We start from the raw sequence: 26,344 nt of genomic DNA, 5'->3' as shown, positions 1-26,344 counted from the left end.
GGCCTTCGGTGACAGGCCAGTCTGGGATGTGGGGAGATGACAGGCCAAGAGAAACATTCTTTGTAGGTGCACTGCCCTGAAGATCATCCATTTGGGTATAGATGCAGGTTCTGTAGGAGCCTCTTAGCATCGTTGCGTGTGTGCAGTATAGATGCAGTTTCTGAGGAGCCTCTTAGCATCATTCTCTGAGGGCCTTTGGAAAAACAGACTCTCAGACAACAACCACAAACACCATTGTGTTAGCCCGCTGCTCCCGGGGCTTTGCTCTCTCCTCCGGCTTTGGTCTTGTTCTGTCCCTCAGCTGTGTCTTCCTGACCCTGGCGCTCCTTGGGTGTCGTCTTCCACGCCCTCACAAGCCAGCGCTGCAGGGCTAACCTCCCGTCCCCTCGGCGACCCTGGACAAGTCTCCTCCCCGTCGCTTCAGTCAGTGCTGTGGCCGCCAGTCGGAGTGGTCCAGCCCGAGTCATCCAGCCCTCTCTGAACCTGGCATGGTGGTCCCTTCTGGCTGGTCAGCCTGCGTCCCAGGCTCACCTCTTGATTCAGCAGGGGGGTCGGGCTCCCTAGAAGTGCACGCGGGAGGGGGCGGGCTTGTGCAGGGGTGAGGAGGGAGCTGTCAGAGGAAGGGGTGCTGACGCAGAGCGGGTGAAAGCAGTGGGTGTCCGGCACAGCCCCGCGGCAGTGAAACCCCTCCAGTGGGTGCTGCGCGGCTCCAGCCCATCCATTCCTTACAGTGAGGTTTTCACCGCTTTGCAGAGTCTGTGTGACACGGGCTTTAAACAGCAAGAGGAAAAGAGAGGACCACTGGCCCGTTCTGTTCTGTTCAAGCGTAGGTCATAATTTTCAGTTTTATAATTACTGATGAGAATGCCTGAGCCGGGACTCGCTGGAGATTTCTCTGCCACTTATCTGGAGTAAGTAAAAGGGATGTCACTCCCCGCCGCCCACACCTCCAAGCAGGCCAACTCCCAGGCCCTAGAGGGTGCTCCCGTGGGGTGGCCTGGCCCAGCCCCGGGCCTGGCAGGGAGGAAGCAGCCTTACTGATTTCATCCCTCTAAAAGCCCACCCTCCTGCCGCCTCAAGCTCTTCCCCCCTTGCAGCAGGGAAGCACGTGTTTGGCGGTGGTACCTTTCTGCTGCGAAGTGGTGAAAGGTGCGTTTTTCTCTGCATGGCTAGTGTCTGGCCATGCTGCCCTCAGTGCGGCTGTGAATACTCTGACGGAGGTCACTTCTGGGGTCTCCATCATCCTGAAGTGACGTTTGACATGGATTTACTCGTCACCACGGAGGGCCCCAGGGACCCACACTGGGGAGAAGGTGAGTTACAGACCTCAAGGCAACTCTTCTGGTGACTGGCCTGAAAGGCTGTTTTTGGGACGACTTAGGGAGTTTTATTCTTATGCCTGTGGAGGTGCTATGCCTTTCTGAGCCAGGCTCAGGAGAGGACAGTCTTTTTTTTTCCTTCTCCCCCTGTGGCCCCCATCTTCTCAGTACGGGAAGGGGAACTCCTGCAAATCTGTTGGGATTGACACGGATGGGGGCTCCATGTCAGCAGCACGTACTGTTCGCACGCTGCCTGTGACCCCCAGATGCTGCCGTGGTGCCTTCGCGCCAGGGCCGCAGAGGGAGGGGCCAGGACAGGGACTGTGTGCCCCGACAGCCCACCAGATCTTTACCGTCTGGCCTTTTACAGAAGGCCTGGGGCCCCTCCTGAAGCCTCCCCGTCTGCTTTCATTCTGTCCCTCTCCTGTGGCTTTTCTCTGCAGGCAGGAGAACATATCCGTGGCTGGAAGGCTCTGTAGAAGCTGGAGTCCCATCTTGGCTCCTCGTTAAGTGATAGGGACCTAGGCCTGGGCTCCTGGGTCTTTCCGGACTGGAGATTCCTCGTGAGTCAGGTGGAAGTAATAGAGCGGCCACTGCCTGGGCTGTGTGAGGTTCCCTGAGCTAGGAGCTGGGCTCCGTACTGCCAGCACCACCCAACCAGCACTCGGCAAACACATCGTCCGTCTCTGTGTGCGTCTGTCTGTCTGTCTCTCTCACACACACACAGTTTCCTACCGTATGTTTATCTAAGAAGGGAGAGGGAGTACTTTCATGTTGTTCTTTCTGCCTCATTTCAGTGTGGAATGCTTAATGTAGCCACTTGGAAATTAATTGCTTGTTTTGCTGTAATATAATTAAGAGCTTAATTAAAAAGAAATAACTCTCACTTTTCACTCCATTTTCTCCACTTGCACAATTTGGGTATTTTATTTCGTAGCCCATTAGAATCGGAATGCGAGTGTTAGGTGTCTGACTTTCCCGACTCTTCCCAAACAAGAACAACCTGACCAGGGTGCCCCATCTCCATCCTGCTGGGGTGGCGTCGGCAGGGTCTCAGGGACGCTGAGCACCTGGGGCTTGTGTACCAAGCCTGTGACGTCGAGAAGCCAACTGGCCGATGATGCTTTTTATTTTTTTTTTCCAGAAACCTGCCCTGAAAGATCTCATCCTACACATGTCAGCTGCTTTAAACCCACATGTAGTGACAGAAAGTGTTCTGGGGTTTTCATCTGTAAATTCCACTTTTCCTGATGGTGGGGCCAAGGCTGGGAATACCACCCAATAGCTCCATTTAACAGGTGACTCTCTGAAATGAGGCAAAAGAACATATGGTATTCCTTTTATAAAAAAAAAATCTGCCTTTCCCCCCATTGGTGCAAGCTTGGGAAGGTATATGTTTGAATTCCTTGGATGTGTTTTGGAGTTATCAGCCTGGGGTGCTGTCACGGCCAAGCATGGTTTACAGTACTCAGAGGCAGCCGTACCGAGATCTCGATGGATGCAGTGGGGAAGAGAGAACATGCATCCAGGGCATCATGGGCTGTTGACTCATGTAGTCACTGTCGTTCTTGTGGTCCTTTTACACTTGGATGTCAGCTAGAGCGTGACCCAGGGCCCCACAGGGCGCCAGCGAGTGGAGCCTGAACCTCCCTCCAGACCCAGCTCATTCCCAAGCTGCACGCTGTTAGTCCACCATGTCCTCGGACTAGCTTATTAGATGGGTGGAAGGGTGGATGGGTTAAAAAAAAATGCATCCTTGACAAGCTTCCCCAAATGGGCCAGGTATGAATCAACTGAAAAAGCAACTTGCCCGTATTAGGATTTTATGTAAGGTCTTTGGTTCATGTTGACTGTTTGCTATTAGATTTTTTTCAGTTAGAAAAGATGCTTGTTTGAACGTTGAACTCCCCCCCTTTTACCCCTCCCTCCACCACACTCCCTGCCTTCAGTAGCCTTGGGTAGTGGTTTATGTGCTCTTGCACACCCTTCTTCACATTAACACATGTAACACACATGTGTAAGGCCTTTGTTGCTTTTCCTAAAGTAAGTGGGTTTTTGCTTTAGCATCCCTAGGTTGAATATTATGCCTAGCTGCCAGGCCAGTAAACATACTTTTTCTTTTTAATAGCTGTGTAATATTCCACGATTTCTCAAGCAGCAGGTTCAGCCAGCTTACAGGATGTGTGTCCACATGGAAGGAAGAACTTCATCATATCATTCAAGAAAAACCATGGTATCTTGATTTCGATTAAAAAGTTTACCTCAGATGTGACTTGAAGCTGCAAGACGCATCATAGGTGGAACCGCTTAATGTTACAGGTGGGCTGGGCCTGATTATCTTTGAACAGTGTACTGCGAGACCCGTTAGAACAGAGCGGTGGAAGGTGACACTCAGCTGGAAACCGGGGTCTTGTGTTGCTCCCAGGCCCGTGAATAGCTACCACGCACATGTCAGGCACTCCGATCTGACTGTGCCCACGCTTAACATAGTGAGTTATGAGGCAGAAAGCTAGACATTAGCCACTGATTTAACAAACTGGTGACTTGGAGTTCAGTACTCTGGTGTTCCCATCCTCATCAAAGGCCCCATCTTTACACCTTTATCTAAAATTTATTAGTCGGCTTCAAACCTGTTTGCCAGCTCACTAATGGAAACCTTTTGAATCAATTTGCTCCTGTAATTTAAACAGTGTTTCAATGTGTATTGTCGAAGCAGAAAGGAGTTGCGAGCTCCCAGCCAGTGGAATTAATTATTTATTATTCTTTTCATAAATACTTTCTGAGGCCAACATAACTGAAAAGTGCTTAGGCTGTTTAAAAAAAAAAGCTAAAGGAAGCAGACACGGTGTTTTCCACTGGCTAATTTGAAAAATGTCACCATATTAGTTTTCATTTACATCTGTCAAGAAACATTTATATCTACATGCAGGGATTTTTTTTCCCCTCCCTTTCACCAGATTATTATTTTTTTTTGTGGAGTATGCATTTAATTCCCGTTTACAAATTAGTTTCTGTTTTTGACTAAATGCACCTTTTCGGCAGAAATGATGCGTGTGATTGTCACAGATCTAACTTTCGGTCTCAGTGGGGTTCAATTTGAAGCCACAAAATTGCCAGCTGTTTTTGTTTTTCAATGGACACTTAAGAAATGATCAGCCTGCTTGATTAGTTCATAGAAAGAATCTTCAGATTTAGGTAACGTTAGCTTTGGCGTTTCCTTCCATTGTTGTTGAGACGCGGCTCTCGAGTGACAGGGCCTCCCCTGGCTTTGCAGGGCTTGGGAACAACCTTTGTTTTGGGTTGTCCCTCCCAGGAAACATGGAAAGTGGCAATCCTGTCTCCCGTAGCAGCAGAGGGGCAGGGTTGTTTTATTGTGCAGTGTGATAACTTCTTCCTCCAGGACAGAGTTGAGGCAGGTTTGTTTGCTGAAGGATTTGTAGTCCTACAGTCAGTGGTCCTCAGCCATGACCCCAGCCCGCTCTGCACACAGCATCCACCTGGCCTGCTTCCCTCAGCCTCGTCGGCTTGGTCCTGCTGGTGATGGGAACTGATGAAGAAACGTGCTTCATGCTGTTGGCGATGCTTGTGTGAGGAAGTATTTTGTGTCTGAACTGGAGTCATATATACTGGTGGCCTCCATGAGACTTGGCAGGTAACCCCTTAACTTACAAATAGGGTGATGTCTTAGACCCTTCACAGTTTGAAAGTCACCACCGAATAACTGTGATTAGAAAGAGCTGAGTATGAACAAACTACGGCCTGCAGGCTAAATCCCCCCCACAGCCTGTGATTTGTTTTCTTTTTTCAAAAAAATAATCTTTTTTGTGACCTAAGAAAACATAGAAAGCAAAGAAATCTCTGTGACAGAGACCATGTGAAGCCCCAGAGACCAAAGTGTTTCCTGTCTGGCCCTTCACAGATTCAGAGTAAGCCATCCATGCAGCGTTGGGCCCACAGCGGGTACAATGTCAGCATCAGCAAACACCTGGCTATCACCAACCCTGTGCATCTTACGCACATTAGTGCTGTTCACCTGAAGGCTGCCCTGCGAGGCGAGGACTCCCACCAGCTATACTTCAGGAAAATAATAATAATTTCAAAAAGAGGCAAAGAGAGACTGGCTAACTGACGTAGGTTCACTCAACGGGTGCCAGTGGTGGGGGCGGGGCTGGAACCCAGGCCCATGTTCTTAACCCTCTGCTGCCCCGCTGGGAACGGTGATGGACAGTCCAGACCTTCGAGGTCGGACTCGGCACCTGTCAGGCGCCCTCCCCTGCCCTGTGGGCCTCAGAGGGGCTTCTAACAGAATTTTGCAGAAGTAAAGACAGAGACCCTTTGAGTTTTGAAGTCTTTATCCAGAGCTGTGTCACCATTAGCACTGGCCGTGAAATTCCCACCCAAGCCTGTCTGGCCCCAAAGCCAGGTTTCTTTTCATAGCTGCTTCTCTGTCGAAGGCAGTCTGACTTTGGCCAATTTTCGAAGTGACTAGCTGTGATATTTTACAGCTTCCTTAAATGAATACTGGGTGTGAGTTGTAAATCATTCCCTTTCAGTTGCTGGGCCTGAGTATTTTGGGGGCATTTGTCTGGGTACGTTGGCTGCTCCGAGGATGGCGTATCTGCTGAAGTGGGGTATAAAAGCCAACCAGGGAAGAGTCTTAAAGTTCTGCATCCTCCTCAGTCCGTCACAAAAGAGCAGGGGCCGAAACTGAGTGGGACCTGTTTTCCTCGGAAACTCAAACGGATCCACTTTCAGATTCCTTGTTTCTGTTCGTGTAAAACAGTTGCTGTGAAAGACCTCAGCATCTTAACAGTTCTATCATTCTGCAGTGGTTTTCATCATTTTTGGTTTAATTTGTGGACATCCATTATCAAATGAATATGGTCAGATTTATTTTATGGAGCTCCACAAGTGTATCAAGACCAGTGACTAATTACTTTAAACTATATTTTCAGGGCAACTGTGAACAGGTCTGTGGATGCTCTTCTGTCATCTTGAGTCCTGTTTTTTAAAAAAATTTCCGTTGGTGATTTTGTACATCATCTCATCCACAGATGGTCTTCTTGTCCACCTGACTTTCAAATCTGTTTCACCCTGGGAATTTTGCTTAGGTTGAAGGAATGAGCACGTGTACCTTGTCAGAGGAAATCACAAGCCCATGTAAATGCACTCTTGCTACCATCATCTCATTTACTGAAACAGGAGCCACGATCTGCTGAAGTTTCACGTTGTTAGATGCTGCAGGCGTGCCCGTGTGTGTCACCTTCCTGGGTTGTTCCAGCGTTTGAATATCATTGGCAGTCTCAAGATCCCGGGAGCCAATCCTGAGATTTTATAGCTTGCAGTTCTCCAGAATCTAGATTTAGGCAGGGAATCCATAGAGCAATTCAGTTAAATGTCTTCCTTGTTTTCCTTCTGGGACGATAGGAGCCTCGAGGTTGTTCACCCCAGCGAGGGGCCGCCTTTGGGACGGGAGGTTGTCTCTGTCCTTGCGTTTATCTTCGTTTCTGGGTCATCGCAGAGCCTAGTCTTCACAGCAGTGAAGACATCACATGAGCCTCTGTCTGGAGAGGGGAGGGTGGGAGGTGTAGGGGACCCCTCGTGGTTAGCTGTACTGACAGGTCAGTCACACACGGAGAGGCAGGGCAGTTTGGCATTGCTTACACAGTCCAGAGAGTGTGGAGGAATTCGGTTAGCCCATCCTGTCCGTGTGGCTTTATTTTTTGAGGGATTGCATTGTGTACATCTGAGTCAGGCAGGGTGACTTTCTAATCCAGGCTGTGCAAAGCTTTCCAGCCAAGAGACCATAGGTCAGTCAGTGAACCTTTTGGAGCCACATATAGCTCACCTGTAAAAGTGAGGGTGTTGTAGTCTATTTCTGCATAACAAATTATCCCCAAACTTTGAAGCTTAGGGCAGCAATGTTTCATTTTAACTTGTGATTTTCGTGAATTAGGCATTCTGGCGAGGCTCAGCTGGGTGATTCTTCTGCTGTGTGTGGCGTCAGTTGAGGTCACTCGGTGGTTCTCTGCTGATAAGCAAGCTGGATCGGCTGGTCCAGGGTGGTCACCCATATGCCTGGCACCTTCCCAGGGTGACAGTTGCCCAGAGTTTACACATGAACTTTTCAGCTTGGTGGCTTTGTGTAGGTGGGCTTCTTGAGTCACAGCTCAGGGGTCCCAGAGAGAGTATTCTTTAAGGCCTGGGTCTGGAAACAGACATCGCCTCACTTGCATGGTCAGAGCCATCACAAAGCCCGCCGGATTCATGGGGAGTGGACATGTGCCCCACTTTCTGATAGTGGAAGTGTTGAAGAATTTGTGGCCATCCTTAAAATGCCACAGTGGGTAGTAAGAGAATTGATCTCATTTCCTACAGGATGAGTCCAGACTTTCTGAAAATTAAGTGAGGTGATCATGTAAAGCACCAGTCAGTCCCAAACTTCTTAGGCTCCAACTCTTCCTTGAGTTGGTCCCAGTCTCGTTTTCTGACCTCCTTCCCCCTGTGCTTGTACCTCCTAAGTCTCCCCAGAGGGATTAGTGCGTGGGGGTGGTGTGGAATTCAGAAGGAGCCACTTTGTTCATTGTCCAACTCTGCTCAGAAGTATGTTTCACATAAGCCTGACCTTCACTGTGCCAGGCAGAGAACAGCATGTAATCGGAGAGCTTGTTCGTTCAGTAAACATTTATTACATCCAAGCCACGGGGAGCTGTAGGAGGAATTTAGAGCAGGGTCGTGAAATTACCAGACTTGCCTTTTAGGAGGCCATTCTGGCAGCTCCATGAGAAACCAGGGTGGGCTACCTGCTGGGAGAGAATTTCGGTCACCCGGGCAAGAAATGATGAGTTTCTGAACAGACGTGTTAGCAGTAAATACTAGGCGGCGGCAGTTGTGACACAGGAGAAGGAGGTGAAACCAACAAGATTTGGTCAACAACCGGAGTGGAGTGAGGGGATGATAAGCATGGGCTCAACTGCTTGGACATGGTGGTACCATCCATGGAGATGGGGTCTGGGAGGAGGAGTGATGAGGTAGGAAGATAGAATGTCTGCTACAGCCTTACTGAGTTAAAGGCTCCTGTAGGTTAAACCATTGGGAGTGATCCATTGGCATCTGGATTTGCATCTCACACTCAGTGGTTTGGGTGGGATGAAGTTTGACCTCACATGGTTATTATATTAGCAGATTGGGACTGGAGAACCCAACACTGACAGGTCATCTGCTTGCCCTGAAAAATTGATTGGTTGTTTTCAAACTACAAAGAAATCTATGCCTAAACCCCCAACAAACCCTCCTTGTATTATACCCTGTGTGTAGTGTTAGTCACTCAGTTGTGTCTGACTCTCTGTGACTCCATGGACTATATAGCCCACCAGGCTCCTCTGTCCATGGAATTCTCCAGGCAAGAATAATGAAGTGGGTTGCCATACCCTCCTCCAGGGGGTCTTCCTGACCCAGGGATTGAGCCCCGGTCTCATTGTAGGTGTGTCTTTACTGTCTGAGCCACCAGGGAAACCCATTAAACCCTGTATTTCTGCTAAACTGGAACTGGATCTTCCTTTCCATAGACACCTCAGACTTCCATTCCTTTCCTGCTGTTCCTTCTGCTCAAAACATACTTCCTGTTTTTGCTCATCATTCTCCAGTTTCTTCTTATCTAACTCCTACCCATACCTTGAAACCTGTTGCATCTCGCAGCTGTATCTGCCAAGAGTTCTTGCTGCCGTGTCCTACTTTCCACTTTGTTTTTTCTCTTTGGTGCATTTATCAATTTAAAATTTTTATCATAGTATTTTCTGAACTCCTCTCAGTTCCCCTGCTGGTTTATAAACTCCCTTGTGGTCGGCATTCACATGGGCTTCCCTGCTTTTCTTTACATTTAGTGACTCGTGCAGGAATATGAGGCCAGAGCTCAGGAAACTCCGAGCTGTGCAGAGTTCATCTCTCCCTCGAGCTATCCCTTCTGTGCATCAGTGAGCCCAGTAGGGTTTTGGCAGGAGAAGATCTCACTCTGTTCGGGTGGACCCAGCTGATGCTAGGTATTGCTGGTCAGAATATGAGCACTGAGCCTACGTCCCTCAGAGAAAAGGGGTTGATATGATTCTAGCTTATTCCTCTGTTTTGGCTTCAGGCTTTGTGTTCTTCCTCGATTGTTGGTCATGCTTAGTCAGACCCTGGGATTTAACTGCCGAGCCACCTCTCAGCCCGTTGACCTCACTTCTTGTTTAAGCTGCTCTTTGCTGTCTTTCGAGGCTGGGGCTTCTGGGACCACCTTAGTGGTTCTGCTCTGGACCGAGCCCCACTTTGGGTGTTCCCTTTGGGAAAGGCAAAGAAACACAAAAATTCTTTGTCCCTTAATGCCTGTTGGGTCCCCAAGCAGCCATGCATGGAGGAACACTGAGTTTTTACTGGCTGATTAAAGGTAAAACTCGCAACAGTGTCCTGATAGCATTTCCTCTCTTTTGGCTGGTTTTTCATTTTATTAGTTTCCCAAGCTTCCAGTTCATCCGTTGAGAGTTGGGATATAAATCCATTCAGTCCAGCTAGCAGCAAGGGTCTGCCCTGGGTGTGGGCAGAGCAGCCTTCTCTCAGGAGCCCAGAGCGTTAAACCTGACACCATTGTAGACGGAAAGCATGGTGGAATCCCGCCTGTAGACATGTTTTCTTTGGCATACACACACTTTTCTCTTTTTGCAGTGGAGCAAGTTCCCTTAAAAATCTTGATTGTTGGTTTTCTCTGAAATAACCAGATGATCTGGCAGCATTGGCCCCATGCTCCGGTGGCTCTTGGAGGTGGGCGCTGGGGGTTCCCGAGGTTGGCTCCCTCCCAGTGTCTCTTTTTTCACATGTGGCCCTCTCTCCTCACTCATGCTACCTGGCTGGTCCGCACCCATCACTGCAGCCTCTGGCTTTGTTGGGTGGGCCTCTTGGGCCAAACTGGGAAGGCAGGGTGGCACAGAGGCTACGCTGCTCCTCCAGGGCTGAGCGATTCCGTCAGGTGGACAGAGGTGGAACTTGGCATCCTGGGCACAGGAATAGCCCGGGCAAAAGCACAGTTAGCATCAGACCAGCGTGGCGTGCCCCCAGTCATACCGAGGCTCATCATGCACCTGTCCTCCTCTCTTTGGCAGGTGGAAGCATAGAGCTTGGAGGGATCAACAGGGTCGTCCTCACTGGCTGATTCTGGAATCTTCCCTATAGTGATTGTCCCCGAAGAACACATTTTCAGCTCCAGAGAAAAGCCAGTAAAAATGGCACTCACCCCAAGTGGTTTGCTGTCTGTGCAAGTGTGCTCAGTCACCGAGGCGTGCCCGGCTCTTTATGACCCCTGGACTGCAGGCCGCCTGGCTCCTCTTTCCACAGGACTTCCCAGGCAAGGACACGAGTGGGTTGGCATTCCCTTTTTCAGGGGGACCTTCCTGACCCAGGGATCAAACCCATGTCTCCCGTGTCTCCTGCAGCGCCAGGCAGCTTCTTGACCCCTGAGCCACCCGGAAGCCTGGTTTGTCCTCTGAAGGCCCTGAGGTGGGTCTAGGAGGCAGCTGCAGCAACGTCAGTGCTCTGCCCCATGACTGCTGAGGGGTGGCTGCAGCTGGGAAGGCGGGGGTCTGGAGCTGGAGGACCCTCATCTGGCTCTGCTTCTCACCAGCTGTGAGACTCTAGGAAGTTACTTATGTTAGCTCATCCCAGCCTCGGTTTCCCCAGTTGTCGGGTGGAGTCATAGTGAGAGAGAATTAGAACCCACCCAGTGCCTTGTGAAGGGCGCTCACCCAGCGAGTGGCCTTGATTGTGTAATGCATTCTAGAAGGACGGGCAAGTGTGGTTTCACCCCAGTAGCAGCCCAGCCATTCCCACTTACCCCAGCTGCTGTGAGCATCCTCCAGGACTTTGGAGGCAAGTTGGTTATGAGCCGTGTGTAACTGAACTAGGAGACTCGGGCTCCGCTGCCAGAGTCCGATCGTGGGTCGATATTGGAAGCCGCGACCTCTGTGCGCTTGGGCACCCACTCCAAGCTGACAGGCCACCTTCCGCCGACGGCAAATCAAATCCAGGCCCTCACACCCTCTCCTGGTTGGGTAGTGAGGGGCGGGGGCGAGGATGTTTACCATCTAAAAGTTAGGGGGGCTCTTAGGAGCTGGCCCACCCCTCCTCAGTCACCAGTTTTTCCTCGCATCTCTGAACCCTCATTAATTTTTCACAGGCTGGTGATGGATAGTTTTTATTTATTCACGTCTGAGGTTCTGTTGTGTGAAAAGGACTCATTTTATAACATTACATATTCATGGCTTGGGATAGATGGGATCAGGAACTTATTATTAATGTGTCACTGTGGGAAACTTACTGGAGTTCACCGGTGAACCTTGTTAAATTCGGTGTGGTCAGCAGACGCGGGGAAGTTTGGGATACGTTCTCTGAACAGAGGGCAGGGAGTTTGCCGAGGCTGTCCCCCGACCCAGTGAAACAAGTTTAAATCTTATTTAAGTCTTTTGAAATAGTAATTGGAAGGAAGAAATAAAAAAAGCAGGAAGAAGGCAAAGATGAAGTCTTATGAATAGCCTCATCTCCCAAGCATCCTGTGGACTGCATACCAGCTTTGTTAGAGCTAACTCTTTACTGGAAGAGTCGCCTTTCCTGCTGCCATTTCTGGCCTTCTCCCCTGGGGGCAAGTCGACGTTTTTTCCACTTATGCATTCACCCTCCTGACCCCCTCCATCCCCACCTCCACCCCTGGATTCTGGGGGACTTCTTATTTTGGAGCTCCTACTGACATCACCGAATTCCTTGCCCTGGATGACAGAGTCCTTATTAACATACCATCTTGTAAACCGAAGCCAGGGGAGAGGGCTCAGTGGGGAAGCTGGCCCAATATGCTTCAGCCTGAAGCTCGTAAGGGGAAAGCATATGCTGTGTTCAGTTCTCTGCAAAGACAGGCGCTGGTGTCTGTTAGGGGCAGGATGCAGATTTGGCAGGGTTCGGGGTGGCAGGCTGTTCCGCGTGCGCCAGTTTGGCTTAACTGTGTCATGGCCAGCAGCCACTGTGTCAAACAGGCTCCCCCAGGCGAGAAGAAACACAAAGCAAATGCACGAAGAGGATACATTTTTTTAAAGAATACATTTTTTTTTGGAAGATATATTTTGAAATTCTGCACTTTAGGCATCTGACTCGTGCCTAGGATACAAAGAATCATGTGGTACCCGCTTCTCCATGCATCCCGGGCGTTTTCCAGCAGAGGATTTGTTCCTGGTAACCTTGTCCTCCAAAGGGGTTAAAAAAAAACCAAAACAGTGAAATCCTTTTGATAACCGAAGCAATTAGCTTTTGAAGTTGATGGTGGGGTGTCAGCGGCCTGAGTGGGGGACAAAGGAATGAAATATCCCTTCAGAGGCCTCCTCCAATGATGTTTCCATAATGCAAAACATTTGTTTCTTGCCAGGATCCCATTGGCGATTGGCTGGTATTATATTGCCACTTATATTGGAAAGGCAGGCAGTGTGAAAACCGTAGTCTATTAAGAGTTTGTGAGTGTGTGCATGTGTACACAGTGAAATAATATCTAGTGTAATATGAAGTGACAGTCAAAATTACAGCTTTTCTCTCGCCGCAAGGGTACTTCTTTGCCAAGTATAGTAATATTGTTGTAGCAGTGTTCAAGGCTGTCAGCAATTCTGGCTTACTCTGCAGAGAGTCGTAAGAGTGTGTGGAAGGAAGGAGCTTCCTGTCAGGGGAAATACTATAATTTTGATATATATTTGTTGGTGCCAAACTGCAATTAAATAGGAGGTGTTGGAAGAAGGTTTTATTTAACCAGCTTGAATTTGTTAATTAATTAGCAGAACCGTGCATTTGGAGTGCATCAAGAAGTGGGTCTGTGTTGTTCCTATAACTTGGTTTCACACCAATGTTTTTTTTTTTTGCTTCTTTGCTTGTGTGTCTCTTCAAGAAAACAAAACAGAATTACCACCCCCACCCCCCAAATTGGGCAGAATGAAATGTTTTCAAGCACCAAAGGAAGGGAAAAAATAAAGCACCTTGAATGGTCTTACCTATTATATCTTCTTTGGGGGAGCATTTCCTTGGTGTGTTAATGTTTTGATGGCCTGACAGACATGTAATATTTGGAGCGATGTCTGTTACAGGTGGACCTCATTTATTTCCCTTCACTTTATTGTGTTTCACGGATACTGGGTCTTTTACAAACTGAAGGTTTATGGCAGCGCTGACTAGAGCAGACCTGTCCGTGCCGTTTTTCTGTCATGTCCTCACGTCATGTCTCTGTCATATTTTGGTAATTTCTGCAATATTTCAAACTTTTCCGTTATCATTTGTTATGGTGACCTGTGATCAGTGATCTTGGATGCTACTTTTGCAAAAAAAAAAAATTAGGACCCATTGAGGCTCAGATGATGGTTAGCACTGTTAAATAATAAAGCATTTTTCATTTTTTTTCTTCCTTATAGATTTTCTTTTATTTTTATTTATCTTTTTTTAAAATTTAATTTTATTTATTTATTTTTTTACAATATTGTAGTGGGTTTTGCCATACCTTGATATGAATCAGCCATGGATTTACATGTGTTCCCCATCCTGAAACCCCCACCCCCGTCCCCATCCCATTCCTCTGGGTCATCCCAGTGCCCCAGCCCTGAGCCCCCTGTGTCATGCATCAAACCTGGACTGGCGATCTGTTTCACAATTGATAATATACATGTTTCAATGCTGTTCTCTCAGATCATCCCACCTATTTTTTTGTTTTTTAAACTTTTGAATTTTATATTGGAGTATAGTTGATGAACAGTGTTGTGATAGTTTCAGGTGTATAGCAGAGTGATTCATTTATACATATACATGTTATCTATTTTTTCTTTTTCAAATTCTTTTCCCGTTTAGGTTGTTACATAGTATTGATCAGAGTTTACTGTGTTACACAGTAGGTCCTTGTTGGTTATCCATTTTATTCTTTTGAAACTTTTTGTTTTGTTTTGAGGTATAGCCGGTTAACAATGTTGTAATAGTTGCAGGTGATCAGCGAAGGGACTCAGCCATGCATATACATAGGCATGATGCCATTTCTACCTTAATAGGCTACCATGTAGTGTCAGCATAACTTTAATGTGAACTGGGAAACCAGAAAATCCGCGTGACTCACCATGTCGTGATACTTGCTTTACTGTGGTGGTGTGGGACCAGACTTGGCGAGATCTCCAAGTTATGCCTGGGGATGGCGTAGCTTGTGCCTCAGTCAGTGTGTGGTTATGTTGTAGTGCTTTCCAGGCGACTAAAGGAAAAATGGTTTTCCTGCACTCTGTGTGTGTGTGTGTGTGTGTGTGTGAAATTGCTTGCAAAGCACCAGTCCATCTCTTTAGTTTTCTGTGAGAGATGCTAGGTGCCACTGGAATAGTGACAAGTTTCTTGGCAGCAACTCCTTCCCTTCTTAAAAAGGAATGAGGGTATCACCCTCGTTCCCAGTAAACTGCTATTCAGATGAAAAACACTTTCTCTTTTGAATAAGTAGAAACACCACAGAAGACTGAAATAGCAACAATATATTAGAAACTCCAAGGCAGTTATGTGTGAAGAAATAAAGAACAGAAAGATGGTGTTGTTTTAACAAGGCGGGTTTAAGAGTCTTGGAAAAGCAGTGTGTGTGTGTGTCTGTTGGGCGCTGATGGAGGTTTCTTCTCATACTGAGCATTTTGCAAATTAAGTGAGTTTCATTCTCCTGTAAAATATGAACCCAATAACGTTTTATATGATCATAAAATCTGTCTACTTTTGTCTCCATCTTTTATGAAAAAAAAAAGAAATATTCCTAAAGTATATTACAGAAAATAATTAATAAGCAACCTTTCATAGTTATTTTCTGAGGTTAATTGTTACCCTAAGAAATCAATTTCAATTTCTTCAGTTTGAAGGACTCATTTGTGACTGACTGTTTCCAAAAAAGCGAGTGAGTTAAAATGCTAAATGGGAGCCCTCAGTCCCTAAAGAAAATGCCTTTGCTGCCAGCCATGATCCATCCAGAGCCGTCTTTCCCATTCATACCCCCATGCCAAGAGAATGTATGGAAAATGTGATGGAGCTGTTAGAGTCCAATGTGGGAGACGGGTTACAGTAAGGATCCAGAGTTGTCTTCAGAGAGTTGATGTCCATGAATCTTCACAGAACAAAGTAGCTTGCCCTTTTTTACTTTTACTTTTGTCTTTGTATTTTTTGCTAGCCTTCCTGCTCACCCAGCCTGAGCTCGGGCATCGGGGGGAGGGGGCAGGAGAGGCACTGTTCAACTGTTCTCAGGATGCCTGCTCCCCGGGTCCTGGGACAGAGCTGCATGCACAGGGAACAGGGGAGAGAAATTTAAACCTGGAGCTGTCTCCTGATGGAGAGCAGAAAACTCGAAACAAAGTGGAGAGAGTCCAATTCGCCTCCTTGTGATCCTGTGAAAGTCACCAGGATCGCGCTGTCCTCGCCAGGCACCTGCGCGTCGCGAGCAAGCTCGGCCAGTGAGTCCCGGCTCACCACGGCAGGCCCCCCGCTGCTGGAGCAGCACTTGGGCAGGGGTGGGTTTCCTCTCAAATTAAATATGTTCTTAAGGTGCATGAAAAAAAACTGTCTTTCCCACCTTTAATCTACTTTTTCTTTCACTGCTTGGCTCAAAACCTCCTGTCCATCGGAATGATTAATGCTATATGTTTTGTGTCTTTTAACACTTTGTTCAACACTTTGGGGCATTCAGCAAAGAACGTACAACTTCTAGGGGTCAGGTGAGAGAAACAACCCACCTGGATAGCCACTATTTCTCTTTAGGACCTCAGCACATAAGGGCGGGAGAGGCGTACAGGTTTGTGGGATGAACTAAGGACAGACTCCTCTGGTAATTCATCAGCAGGTTTCTGTTGCCCGTGGAAAAGCCCAAATGCAAACTACCGTTAAGCTGAAACAGTCATCACAGGCTCTCGAGACACAGGGGTCAGCAAGTTTTCCCTGCAGTAGGACAGAGAATACGCATTTTTGGTGTTGAGGCTGGATGGTGTCTAACCCAAGTACTCAGCTCAGACAGGAGGGAGCCCAGTGGGTATGGCTGTTGCACCAGTAAAACTTTATCTGTGGATGGTGGAATCTGAATTCCACGTGATTTTTCATGTGTCACAAAGTGTTCTTCTTTTTTTGTTCCACCACCTAAGAAAGGTGAAGCATTTTTAGACCCTGGGATGTACAAACGGCAGAGGTTCAGATCTGGCCAGGTGGTCATACTTTGCCAACCCAGGTTTAGAGTCTGGCTTTTTCCAGAGCTCACATATGTCATCAGGCCCCCATCTTTATCTAAACTCTTGGTTTAGATCATCTTTTATTTGTTGGGTGTCAAGGTGGCCACTGAGAGATCAACAGCGTCCCAACGACCTGGGCACCAAGAAGCTGATTCCCCCCACCCAACATGGTCCCTGGACAGAAGCCCCAGGAAGAACTTGATTGGCCTGGCTTGAGGCCAGCAGCATTCTTGTAAGTGATGACCCAGGGAACAGGGTTCTGGGTCATCAGAGTGGAGAATCGCGTGGAGTCACAGAGGCCCAGCTCCCTAATGGAAAAGCGGGCTCAGGAGGGACCCGGGGATGCATCCTGGAGAGAGAAAGCTGTAGCTTCCACCGTCCACTCTGATCCTTTTATGGTCTGATGCTGTAAATATAATTTTAGACACAAAGAAATCCTTTCTGGATTGAGCTTCAAAAGGGAGTGTGGTGCGTGCTCTCTCATCACTGCCTAGCAGGCTCCTCATTGATTGCCCTGCAGAAATTGTGTTCTATTTCCATCTCCTCAACACCTGGCCCGAGGTTCTTCTGTTCCCTGGAAGCAGAGCCCAAGTCAGGCTGCTCGTTCCAGTGGTTCCAGTGGTGTGGCGGGTGGGGGTTGTGCTTTCAGGAGGGTGAGTGGGGAGAGGGGCCCATGGCAGGGCAAACACTGTACGAGGATGCGACCAGTTTCAACCTGTCTGCCCCCGCTTCCCCCAGGGGCTCTGTGGACTGGCATCTCAGAGCGGAGCTTGCTCGACACAGGAGCCTGGCTGGCTGGCCGTCGGTCAGTGCTTAGCCGGCATCAGCCAGGGAAGGGGGCGGTGGGAGTGCAGGCTCCCAGGCGGGGCAGAAAAGGGTGTCAGCCTGTGAGTTCTCAGCCAGCACTCAAAGCCCTGGGCGCGCCTGCTCAGTAAAGGGACCTGGGGCGAGGAGGGACCCCTGCGTCGTGCCCGTCAGCTCCAGAGCATCCGCTCTCGAAAAGCGCTCCCTTCGTGGCAGGAAGGAGCACGCAGGCCTCGAAACCACTGCAGGCAGGGCGCGTGCCTGTGCCTGACCACACTGAGTGCCAGCCTGCAGACTGACTTTGCCCGCCTGCCCTTGGCCCCGTGCCTGCCTTTTCACTTTGTAGCCCCTGTAGCTCGGCAGAGTGATCCTCCAGTAACTTTTGTTTAGCGAAACTCAACGACTTTTCAGGATGCTGTGCTAATGTCTTCCATTTTTAATTGCGTAAGTATATTACACACAGCTGGACAGGTTGCTTCCTTGCTGGCCCTGCTGTTGCAGATTGAACACGGATACAGTTTTCTTGAACTTGCCGAGAATGCGTGTGATACTTTATTCCTGTGTCCCGTGGCTCTTCTTCCTTTAGAAAACGCTATTTGCTTGGACGTTTCAGAAGCACTTTTTTAAGATATTGAAAACTTGAAGAAAGAAAGGAAAAGGGAAACGCTTTCCCCTCCCCCAAACAGTGGCCACATTGTGACAACAGTGGGTTGAGCTAAATTCAGCGACGTCAAAGGAAGAGCAATAAAAGCAGATGGATTGTTCTCTAAGCTTCACTTTATTGGATATTGTAATTGACATATAGTTGTCATTTATAATCATCTGTCCATTCCTGTGAGTTGGGAGCAGTAAAGTTAATTGTGGCAGCTCATTTGCATTAATCTCACCTCTGAAGGGTACAGTAACCCATTAATATCATGTCATGATGAATTATCACAAATAACATTGAGCATATTGATTAACGATCTCTGAGATTTGTATCTCGTTAAAACATTTTGTTAGCTCTTTAAACTTTTAAGCCAACAACCATCACACGGAGGAGGGGTTTGGCGATCATCTGAGAGGTGGTGCTGGGAGGTGGTGTCACTGTGGGGTCACTGGTTTTAGGAGTTGGCTCACTCAGTTCCCATTAGATTTTTTTTTTCCCCTACCAGAAGCCAAGTATGTTTTCTTGGTACATTCCTCCTACTTTTCACCAGATGATGGTTTCTTCAAAACTTCTACTCTGCTTGTGAAGTGGCTTTGATTCTCCACTGGAATGATTCTAATAAGATTTTTTTTTAAAGTTATCCTTCTAATACCCTAAATCGTGGCTTTCAGAATCTTTTACCCACCTAGATCTGCCTGCTATTTGGAAATAAACATTTTTTTTTTTCTTCATTACATCAAAATCTCACAACTTATACAGCCATACCTTGGATATGTGACAGGCTTGGTTCCAGACCACCGCAGTAAGTCAGACAACAAAGTTTTTGGTTTCCCAGTCCATATAAAAGTTCTCTTCATACTATAGTCTACCAAGTGTGCAAAAGTGTTATGTCTTTAAAGAATATATATCTTTTAATTAAAAAATAACTTTATGATAAAACATGCTAACCATCATCCAAGCTTTCAGCTAGCTATAGTATGCTGATGACAGGTCACCATAATGCAATGATAATGGAAAAGCTTGAAATATTGGGAGAATGAACAGAATATGGCCAGAGGTACTAAGCGAGAAACTGCTGTTGGGAAGACAGCACCAATACGCTCACTCAGTGCAGAGCTGCCACAAGCCTGCAGTTGGTAAAAGAAATGCAGTATCTTGGAAGCACAGTGAGGCAAAAAGCGACTTGTGCCTGTGTGTAAACACATGTTAATGTAAACATAGGCGTGAATTGTTTGAAATACTGTCATTTAAAATATCACTCACTCACCCTTTATTGTATAAAAGTGTCTTCCTCTTTTCCTGGGTGCTCTTGTTCATCAGGTGACCGCAGAAGATTTTGTCTTCTCTGTGTCGTTCCACAGGACGGACACGCAAACAGGACCAGCAGAGAAGGCATCATGTCAGCCACACGGAACACGTGGACACAGTAAAATGTTAGTCAGTCCTCTTTCACAAAGCCCTGTCTGTGCAGGATTTCCTGATGAAAGTTTAACTGCAGTGGACATAGTCAAGAGAAAGGTCGGCATAGGACTAGAGTTGCAAAGCCTCATTCTTCAGAGCTCTTCATAAGAGTTGTGAAAGTAATGTAGTACCTGAACTCTCCAGCTTGTCTGTCTTCCACTTATGTTTAGTACTTGGTCTGTTTTCCCAACATAAGTATTGAGCACGACCAGTACTGGGACCAGTCTCTTCAGAGGAAGGGCAACTGAGCTGCCTGAAATATAGATGCCTGAGATGACTTCATTACTGCTTGGCTAGCTTGTGTGGTCTTAAGCCCGGAGGGTGATTCTGGAAAGGAGCAGAGTGCACGAATTCTGCTTATCTGCTAAGACCTCCATCCCTGGGTCTGTGACTCCCCATTGAGGGACAGATTGCGACCCCCATGTCTTTCCAGAAGCCAGCTCCTAGAAGGCAGGAGTGATGGCTGAGTCCCCGGAAGCTTTCTGATGGCTGGGAAAAGTCAGAAGCATGTGGGCTGAGCACTGGTGGGAAAGATGGCTGCAAGTGTGAATTGTTTGTACCTTTAGCCACAGGTGAGGGCAGAGGTACCACCCTGACTTCCTCTCGGATGCTCACGCTTGTGGAGGGGTCTTAAAACCACAAGCGGACCGTGTGTGCAGCCTGCTTAGCTCCTGAGTCGCAAAGGACAGAGTGGGTTGCTTCCCTGTAAGAGCCACTTTCCTTTCTGCGCTTTGCAGGCCTGTAACATTCTTCACCCACTGAGTATTTAGTATCGGTATTTTCAAACCAAAGAACAGGCTTTTTGTATCCCAGGATAGTATCTTGTAAAGCCAGCCTCTTTATTACTTCACCGGTTTAAGGCTTTATTACTTGCGAGCTAAAGCCGGCTGGTGAATTATGCATGTCGGGGCTCCCCGCCCCACCTCCACCTTTTGGGGGTTCCAGAAAGGACAAGGGGATCTCAACGTGTATTCCTCATCCGTGGTATTAATCCTTATTCGTTTTAAAAATCTGCTAACGGAAATATTTCCATTCAGCTCATTAATCAATTGTGATTTTCATTCCCTTGTTTTGTAAAAGCTGTTGCAATAAATACTTTTTTTTTTTTCACAAGGCGAAAATCCAAGAGATGGATGCAGCCAGCGTAATTAATTGCACCCAGTTACAGGAGATCAGCAAGTTTGTGGGATTCACATGCTGCTATACCATATGGTTGCCCAGTAGGCGAAAAATTTGATTAATGTTTTGAAGTAGATTTTTTTCAGCAAATATTACAGCCCCAGATGAGGTGTTCTTTTCTTCTTTTTTTTTTCCCTTTTACTTGCTAGTATTGTCATACTTAGCTGAAGGAACCAACCCTCTGATTTAAAGCTTAATAATATTGGGATCCAGTGAAAACTTAACATGCAATAAAAATTACAGTCAGCCTGCCTCTTGTGGGTACAGAAAAATAATGCATTATGTCTTTGTTTGTAATTAAGTAAAATGTGAAAGTTGGAGTCTAGAATTTGATTTTTTTTTTCCCCTAAAAAGAAACATAACTTTTTAACTTTTTTCCCAAGTGGTGCAGTTTTGGTATGATTTATAAACAGAACATTTGGGTAGACTTTTAAAACTAAAAGGAAACAGCAAAATAAAACAAAAAGAGTTAGTGAACAGTTTCTTATAAATTGCATTCTCTATACCAATTAGATGGTCATGAATTTAACTATGAGTGGCATAGAAAAGTTTAAGCTATCTCTGCTGTTATCCTAAGGTATCATAACAGTCAAGATATTCATAGTTAATTTCTTCTTTATTTTAAAGTCTCATTTAGATTTTTGCATAAATTTATAGTCTGCCTGGTGGCTTAGATGGTAAAGAATCTGCCTGCAATGCAGGAGACCCAGGTTTGATCTCTTGAGTTGGGAAGATTCCTCTGGAGAAGGGAATGGCTATTCACTCCAGTATTCTTGCCTGGGAAATTTTATGGATAGAGGAGCCTGGAGGGCTGCAGTTCATGGGGTTACAAAGAGTCAGCCACAAGTAAGCGATTAACACCACACACACAGCCTCCTTACTTTTTTAAACTATAAAGTAGCAAGTTGATTTTGTCTTAAGGCTCCCTATCATGCTGGACACGCATCCTCTTATGGCACTCTCCCGCCGGGGTCCCCCTCCAACTTCTCTGCCCAGTCACTGGGAGAGAGCCAGCCCTTTGGTAATAAGACAGGGTGCGGTAGGTCTGACCTTGGCATTCAGAAAAACAGCTTGAAGCTTTGCAAACGTGTAGGAACTGGTGATGGACTTCGAGGAAAATAGAATAAATGAAATTTCTCCACTTGGATCAATGTGGCTTGTGTGCTTCATACAGTTGAGTTTTTCTGTTTTTCTTTTCTCTTGAGACTTAACTTCGAATTGCTAAAGCATCATATGATTCTGCTTAAATTTAGATGTCTATTAATATGAACTGTTAGCTCAAGTGGTTAGAGAATGGTCTTTATCCAGCCATCAGACTATTCTGAGTCCTCTGAGTCCTGACCAGTAGAAAATTCTGTGATTTTTTAGTTTTTGTCTGCACCATGTGGCATTTGGGATCCCTAGTTCCTTGACCAGGGATTGGACCCCCTGCCCCCCGCTGCAGCGAACATGCAGGAGTCTTAACCCCTGGGCCACCAGGGAGTTCCGAAAATTCTCTTGAGGCAGGAGCAATGTCTGTAACTTTGACTGCATCTCCCCTGCCACCCCACCGTTGGTCTAGAGAGGTCCTTAGTTCAAAAGGAGCCTTGTCTTCAGAATCCACCGAAACGGCGCTCTGTGCTGGCGGCCCTGGCGGCCACACGGTTGTTGCTCTCTCTCTGCCCTGTGTCTGCAGCGTCCGAGGGGCTCTCAGTGTGGCCTGTTTTCCGACGGCTTAACGAGGGGCCAGGGAAAGGCCGCAACCAGGCCAAGAGGACCATAGCCTCCAATTTTGATTTAAGTCCAATCTTTGAGCAAAGTGGTTAGACTGTTTTCGATAATTACATGGCACCAGGCTTCTAATTTTTTTTTTTTTTTGGTGAGGGAGGAAATTAGCTGAGTTGTAGTTATCTGTAAAGACATGAAAAGAAATGTTACAGTGGTGTCATATTAAAAAGAAAACAAAAAACCCAAAACTCCACAGAAAGTAGTGTAGCCTGTCTTTCTCCTCAGTTTGAGCTGAAGGTGTTTCTTTCATTTTCATTACAGCATCTGGTAGAGATTCTTATAGTAAGGCAGTTTCCAAGGCACCATTTAAGAATGTGTTTCTCTCAGACCCGAGTAACTTTTTGTCAAATTTCATCAACTTTTGTAATTTCATCACTGCTAGCAAGTATGTTTTAACTGTGCAATTTAAGCAGTGAGTTTTGACTTTGTGTGGTCCCCTCCAAATAGAACCTGGGTTTTTCTTAAAAAATTTAAAAACAAGGAAATAGTTTTTAATTTTTATTTAATACAGCAAGTGAAACACAAAGACTATATGGTCAGTTGGCAGGAGACAGTGTATTGAGTTATTTATGAGTTTATCTTTTTTTTTTTTTTTAAGCAGCGCATACATATATAAAGTTCATTAGGTGACAGCACAGATGATTCGGGGAAACGCTGGTGTGTTTGAGAGACTCCAATGAGAGGGAGCAGTGCTTATGGTACTACGGTAACCTGAGCTGTGCTCCCAGCAGTTCGATCCAGGTCGGTCTGATTGTTGTTGTGCTTGTCATTGTAATAAAATGCATTTGGAAGGAACAAGCCTCTTCACAGTACAGTATTTTTTTTTTTTTTTTGGCCCCAAAGGAGAAGAATGTATTTCTGGTCTATCTTTCATTAGTAATGCATACTGCCACCTGACAACATTACCAGAACAATTATCCTGACCCTTTATGTCCGAGGGGAGCCCAGTACATTTGCAGCATCTCCCTTCACATCTGCAAATTTTACTTCCCTGGATGGAATCCTTTGGAGAGAGACCATGCCCAGAGTATCAGTTCCCTTCAAGGAAATTTCCTTTTGTTTGAACTAACCCCCTGGGGTCAGGATTTACAGGTCATATCAGTGTACTGTGGCTCAGATCGGGTGATTTTCCAGCAAGTATCCATCAGTTGAATGAATTTTGCTACTTTTTTCAAGTGGGAAGAAATGTAAACAAGTTTAGGAAGGGGGAAAAAAGAAGTCCATCCCAGGGGCAGGAAGGAACAAACAAACAAAATCACCCTTGGGGTCTCACCGTTGAGACTGGGTGTTGCTGTGCAAGGCTCACCCCCAGCAGGAAGGCTCAGCTTTTGCCTGAGGCGCTTACTCAACACAGGGCACCTCAGCAGCTGGGGCAGAGGGGTGCCGGGCAGAGACAGAGAGCGGGGGACGCCAGCCGCAAAGCTGCCAGGGACGCGGGAGTGCTGGGGGACCGCTCTCCCTGGAACTGGCCAGCCCACGCCAGGCTGCGCTTGTGTTGAAGTCAAATACACGAGAGCTAATGATTTTTAAGGCACTTTCAAGTGGTTTGTCTTTGGGAGTGCTAAGCTGGCAAGAATAAAACCTCTGCAAATAGAGTTGATTTTTGATGACCCACAGAAGGCACGTGCTAAAGTGATTGTCGGGCTCCAGTGACCTGGAATTTGTCCCGCGTCAGGGAAAGTGGACAGTTATCGGAGCTCCTCGTGAAAAAGAGGAAAAGGGAAAAAAAAGATTATTTGGTTACAGAGTAGTGGGAATGAACAGAGCTCCGGCCCTTAAAAGGAACAGGTCTGAGAAAGCGTCCACATTTGGGAGCCAGGTCTAGTGCTTTCCCAGAGAAGGGGTTCCACTGTCCTGGTGTGACAGGTGAGAAACAAAACTCCTGTGAAGGTGGATGAGGCTCCTCGTGAGAGGGAGAAGCTTGAGACCTTCAGGCCCATACGTTTCAGTTACAAGGTCAGACTTACTGTTGTCTTTTCTAAACAACCAACATTTGAAAAGATAGTATTGCAAAGTTTCATTTTCTCTCAAACTCCAGGAGGTCTTGTTCTTTTGAGGGATGTACCAAATAAAGTAATATTAGCTGCAAAGAAAAATGCTATATATTTGACAGCTTTTTTTTTTTTATTCAAGTTTTACTGACCTGCAGTGTGAATCAGTAAGTACATCATAAATTTAGTAATATTCACTGGTATTTTTCATAGTCACTTTATTTTGATTTTCCTGAAGGACAAGATTATTGTGTTTTATTTATAATCAGAAGTACATTAGCCCGTGATTTCAGGTAAAGGACTATAAAGCCGCTTCTATTAATTCCTTAAAATGTAATTGCTGCTGATGTATACTTAAGCACTTTCATTTGTACATCTCTCTGCATTTTTTATTTTTCCTTTTTCTTATGACGTGTTTGATGAAAACAAGCCTCCTTAATACAGACCTGTTTGGGGCTTCTGTGTTTGAAATTTTATCAGAGGCGTTGGGTCTGGCCAAACAAAATTCACACTGGAGCCTTTACTTAGGGAGCATTCTCTGAGCTGACCTGTCAGTGTGTGCCCATGTGTGTGTTTGTAATTAAGGCTAAAATGCTTTAGAACGGCTTTACCATGAATCTTAAAAACCTAGAGACATTTCCTGGTGAATGATGCATGGCCGTTTGCTTTGGGTCGCCGCTGAAAAGAGAATTGTTCCTGTGGCATCTTTGGGGAGAACAGCTTTCCTGTGCGACTCACAGCCTTAGCCGCCTCAAACTCCTGTTGTTCGGTAAATCTGTCAGAAGGGTCTGCGAGGGACCGTATTTATGAAGCGAGTGTAGAGTGGTCAGTCTAAAAAGCTCCTTAGCGTAGTACTTTGAATTTTAAATTACACGCATAATTCAAAGGTAATGTAACTTGCAGTGTCGGACTTTAGTCCATTCCGTTAAATGGAGAAAAATGACTGACGTTTGGAATGACTTATTGATTCTTGGTGGGAAAATGACTTCTGTAAGACAGGAAGTATGGTAAAAGGAATAGCTTAATTATTTAGGGAGCACTTTTCAAAATATGCTTTTACAGCAGTACAAATTGTGTATATACAAATTGTACAAGGAGGTTCTTTCTTCTTTTTTTTTTTAATTTTCTCGGAGGAAAGTTATGAGAAGGCTTATATTATTTAGTTGCTAAGACAGAGTTTAATTTTGCTTCAAATCCTGGAGGCTGTAACTAAGAACGATATAAGGGCTAATGAGAAGTTTCTAAATGCCTTAAAAAATATGACTTGTTCCAATTGCTATTTCTTATTTACATTATACGCCAGCGAATGTTGGGAGACCTTGTCTGCCAAGATTTACAAAACACACTTCTCTCTCTCTGTTTGGTTTATGGTGTTTTTCAACAGTGTCATGAACTCACTTAATCTGATTTCATCAAGTAAATATATGGGAAGTGGAGATGACATATTTTAATCTGGCATTTGAGGAAATATTCATAAAATATCAGATAAAATATTTATTTTGGCCTTTTCCTTCTGATCTCTCTTTTGATTCACTGTGTATTCTTTGCTTAAGGACTGCAGCCTAATGTTATTTTGACTGCAGTCCACAGTGTTGGCAGCCTTTCAGATAAACAGCATACTTGTGGTTAATTGGTTGAGCATGTTCTATAATTATAATTATATTAAAACCTTAATGTGCTTGAACATTTGCCCACCAAAGGCCACTCGCGTGAACCATGTTAGGTTTCTGTCATGATAACGGAGCTGGCTGGTGGCTGACATCCCACAGTTGCAGCAGGACCAGGGACCTGGGACTAATACACAGACTGTTCACCGTTTCCTTCTGAGACTGCCATCCGGACAGTGGCAGACCCTGAGCGTGAAAATCGCCTCCTGCTTGTAACTTGTAGATTCCCAGGTTTCAGCCCGTG

At 46.3% G+C, this 26,344-nt stretch overlaps 1 protein-coding gene across 14 annotated transcripts in view; it reads left to right on the top strand.

Moving 5' to 3' along the window:
- Nucleotides 1-26,344, top strand: part of WWOX (WW domain containing oxidoreductase) — an 886,111-nt gene that overhangs the window by 127,104 nt on the left and 732,663 nt on the right. The window contains exon 6 of one of the 14 annotated variants that reach the window (XM_043436501.1): nt 19,397-21,391. The exons of the other annotated variants lie outside the window; for them this stretch is intronic. Coding sequence (XP_043292436.1) covers nt 19,397-19,465 — 69 coding nt within the window. The 3' untranslated portion in view covers nt 19,466-21,391. Of the gene's footprint in view, nt 1-19,396; nt 21,392-26,344 lie in introns of those variants that run through there. 14 annotated transcript variants of the gene reach the window in all.

The sequence above is a fragment of the Cervus canadensis genome, chromosome 18 (genome assembly GCF_019320065.1).
Source record: "Cervus canadensis isolate Bull #8, Minnesota chromosome 18, ASM1932006v1, whole genome shotgun sequence".
In the NCBI taxonomy this organism is placed as follows: Eukaryota; Metazoa; Chordata; class Mammalia; order Artiodactyla; family Cervidae; genus Cervus; species Cervus canadensis.
This window is presented reverse-complemented; position numbering and strand designations above follow the sequence as displayed.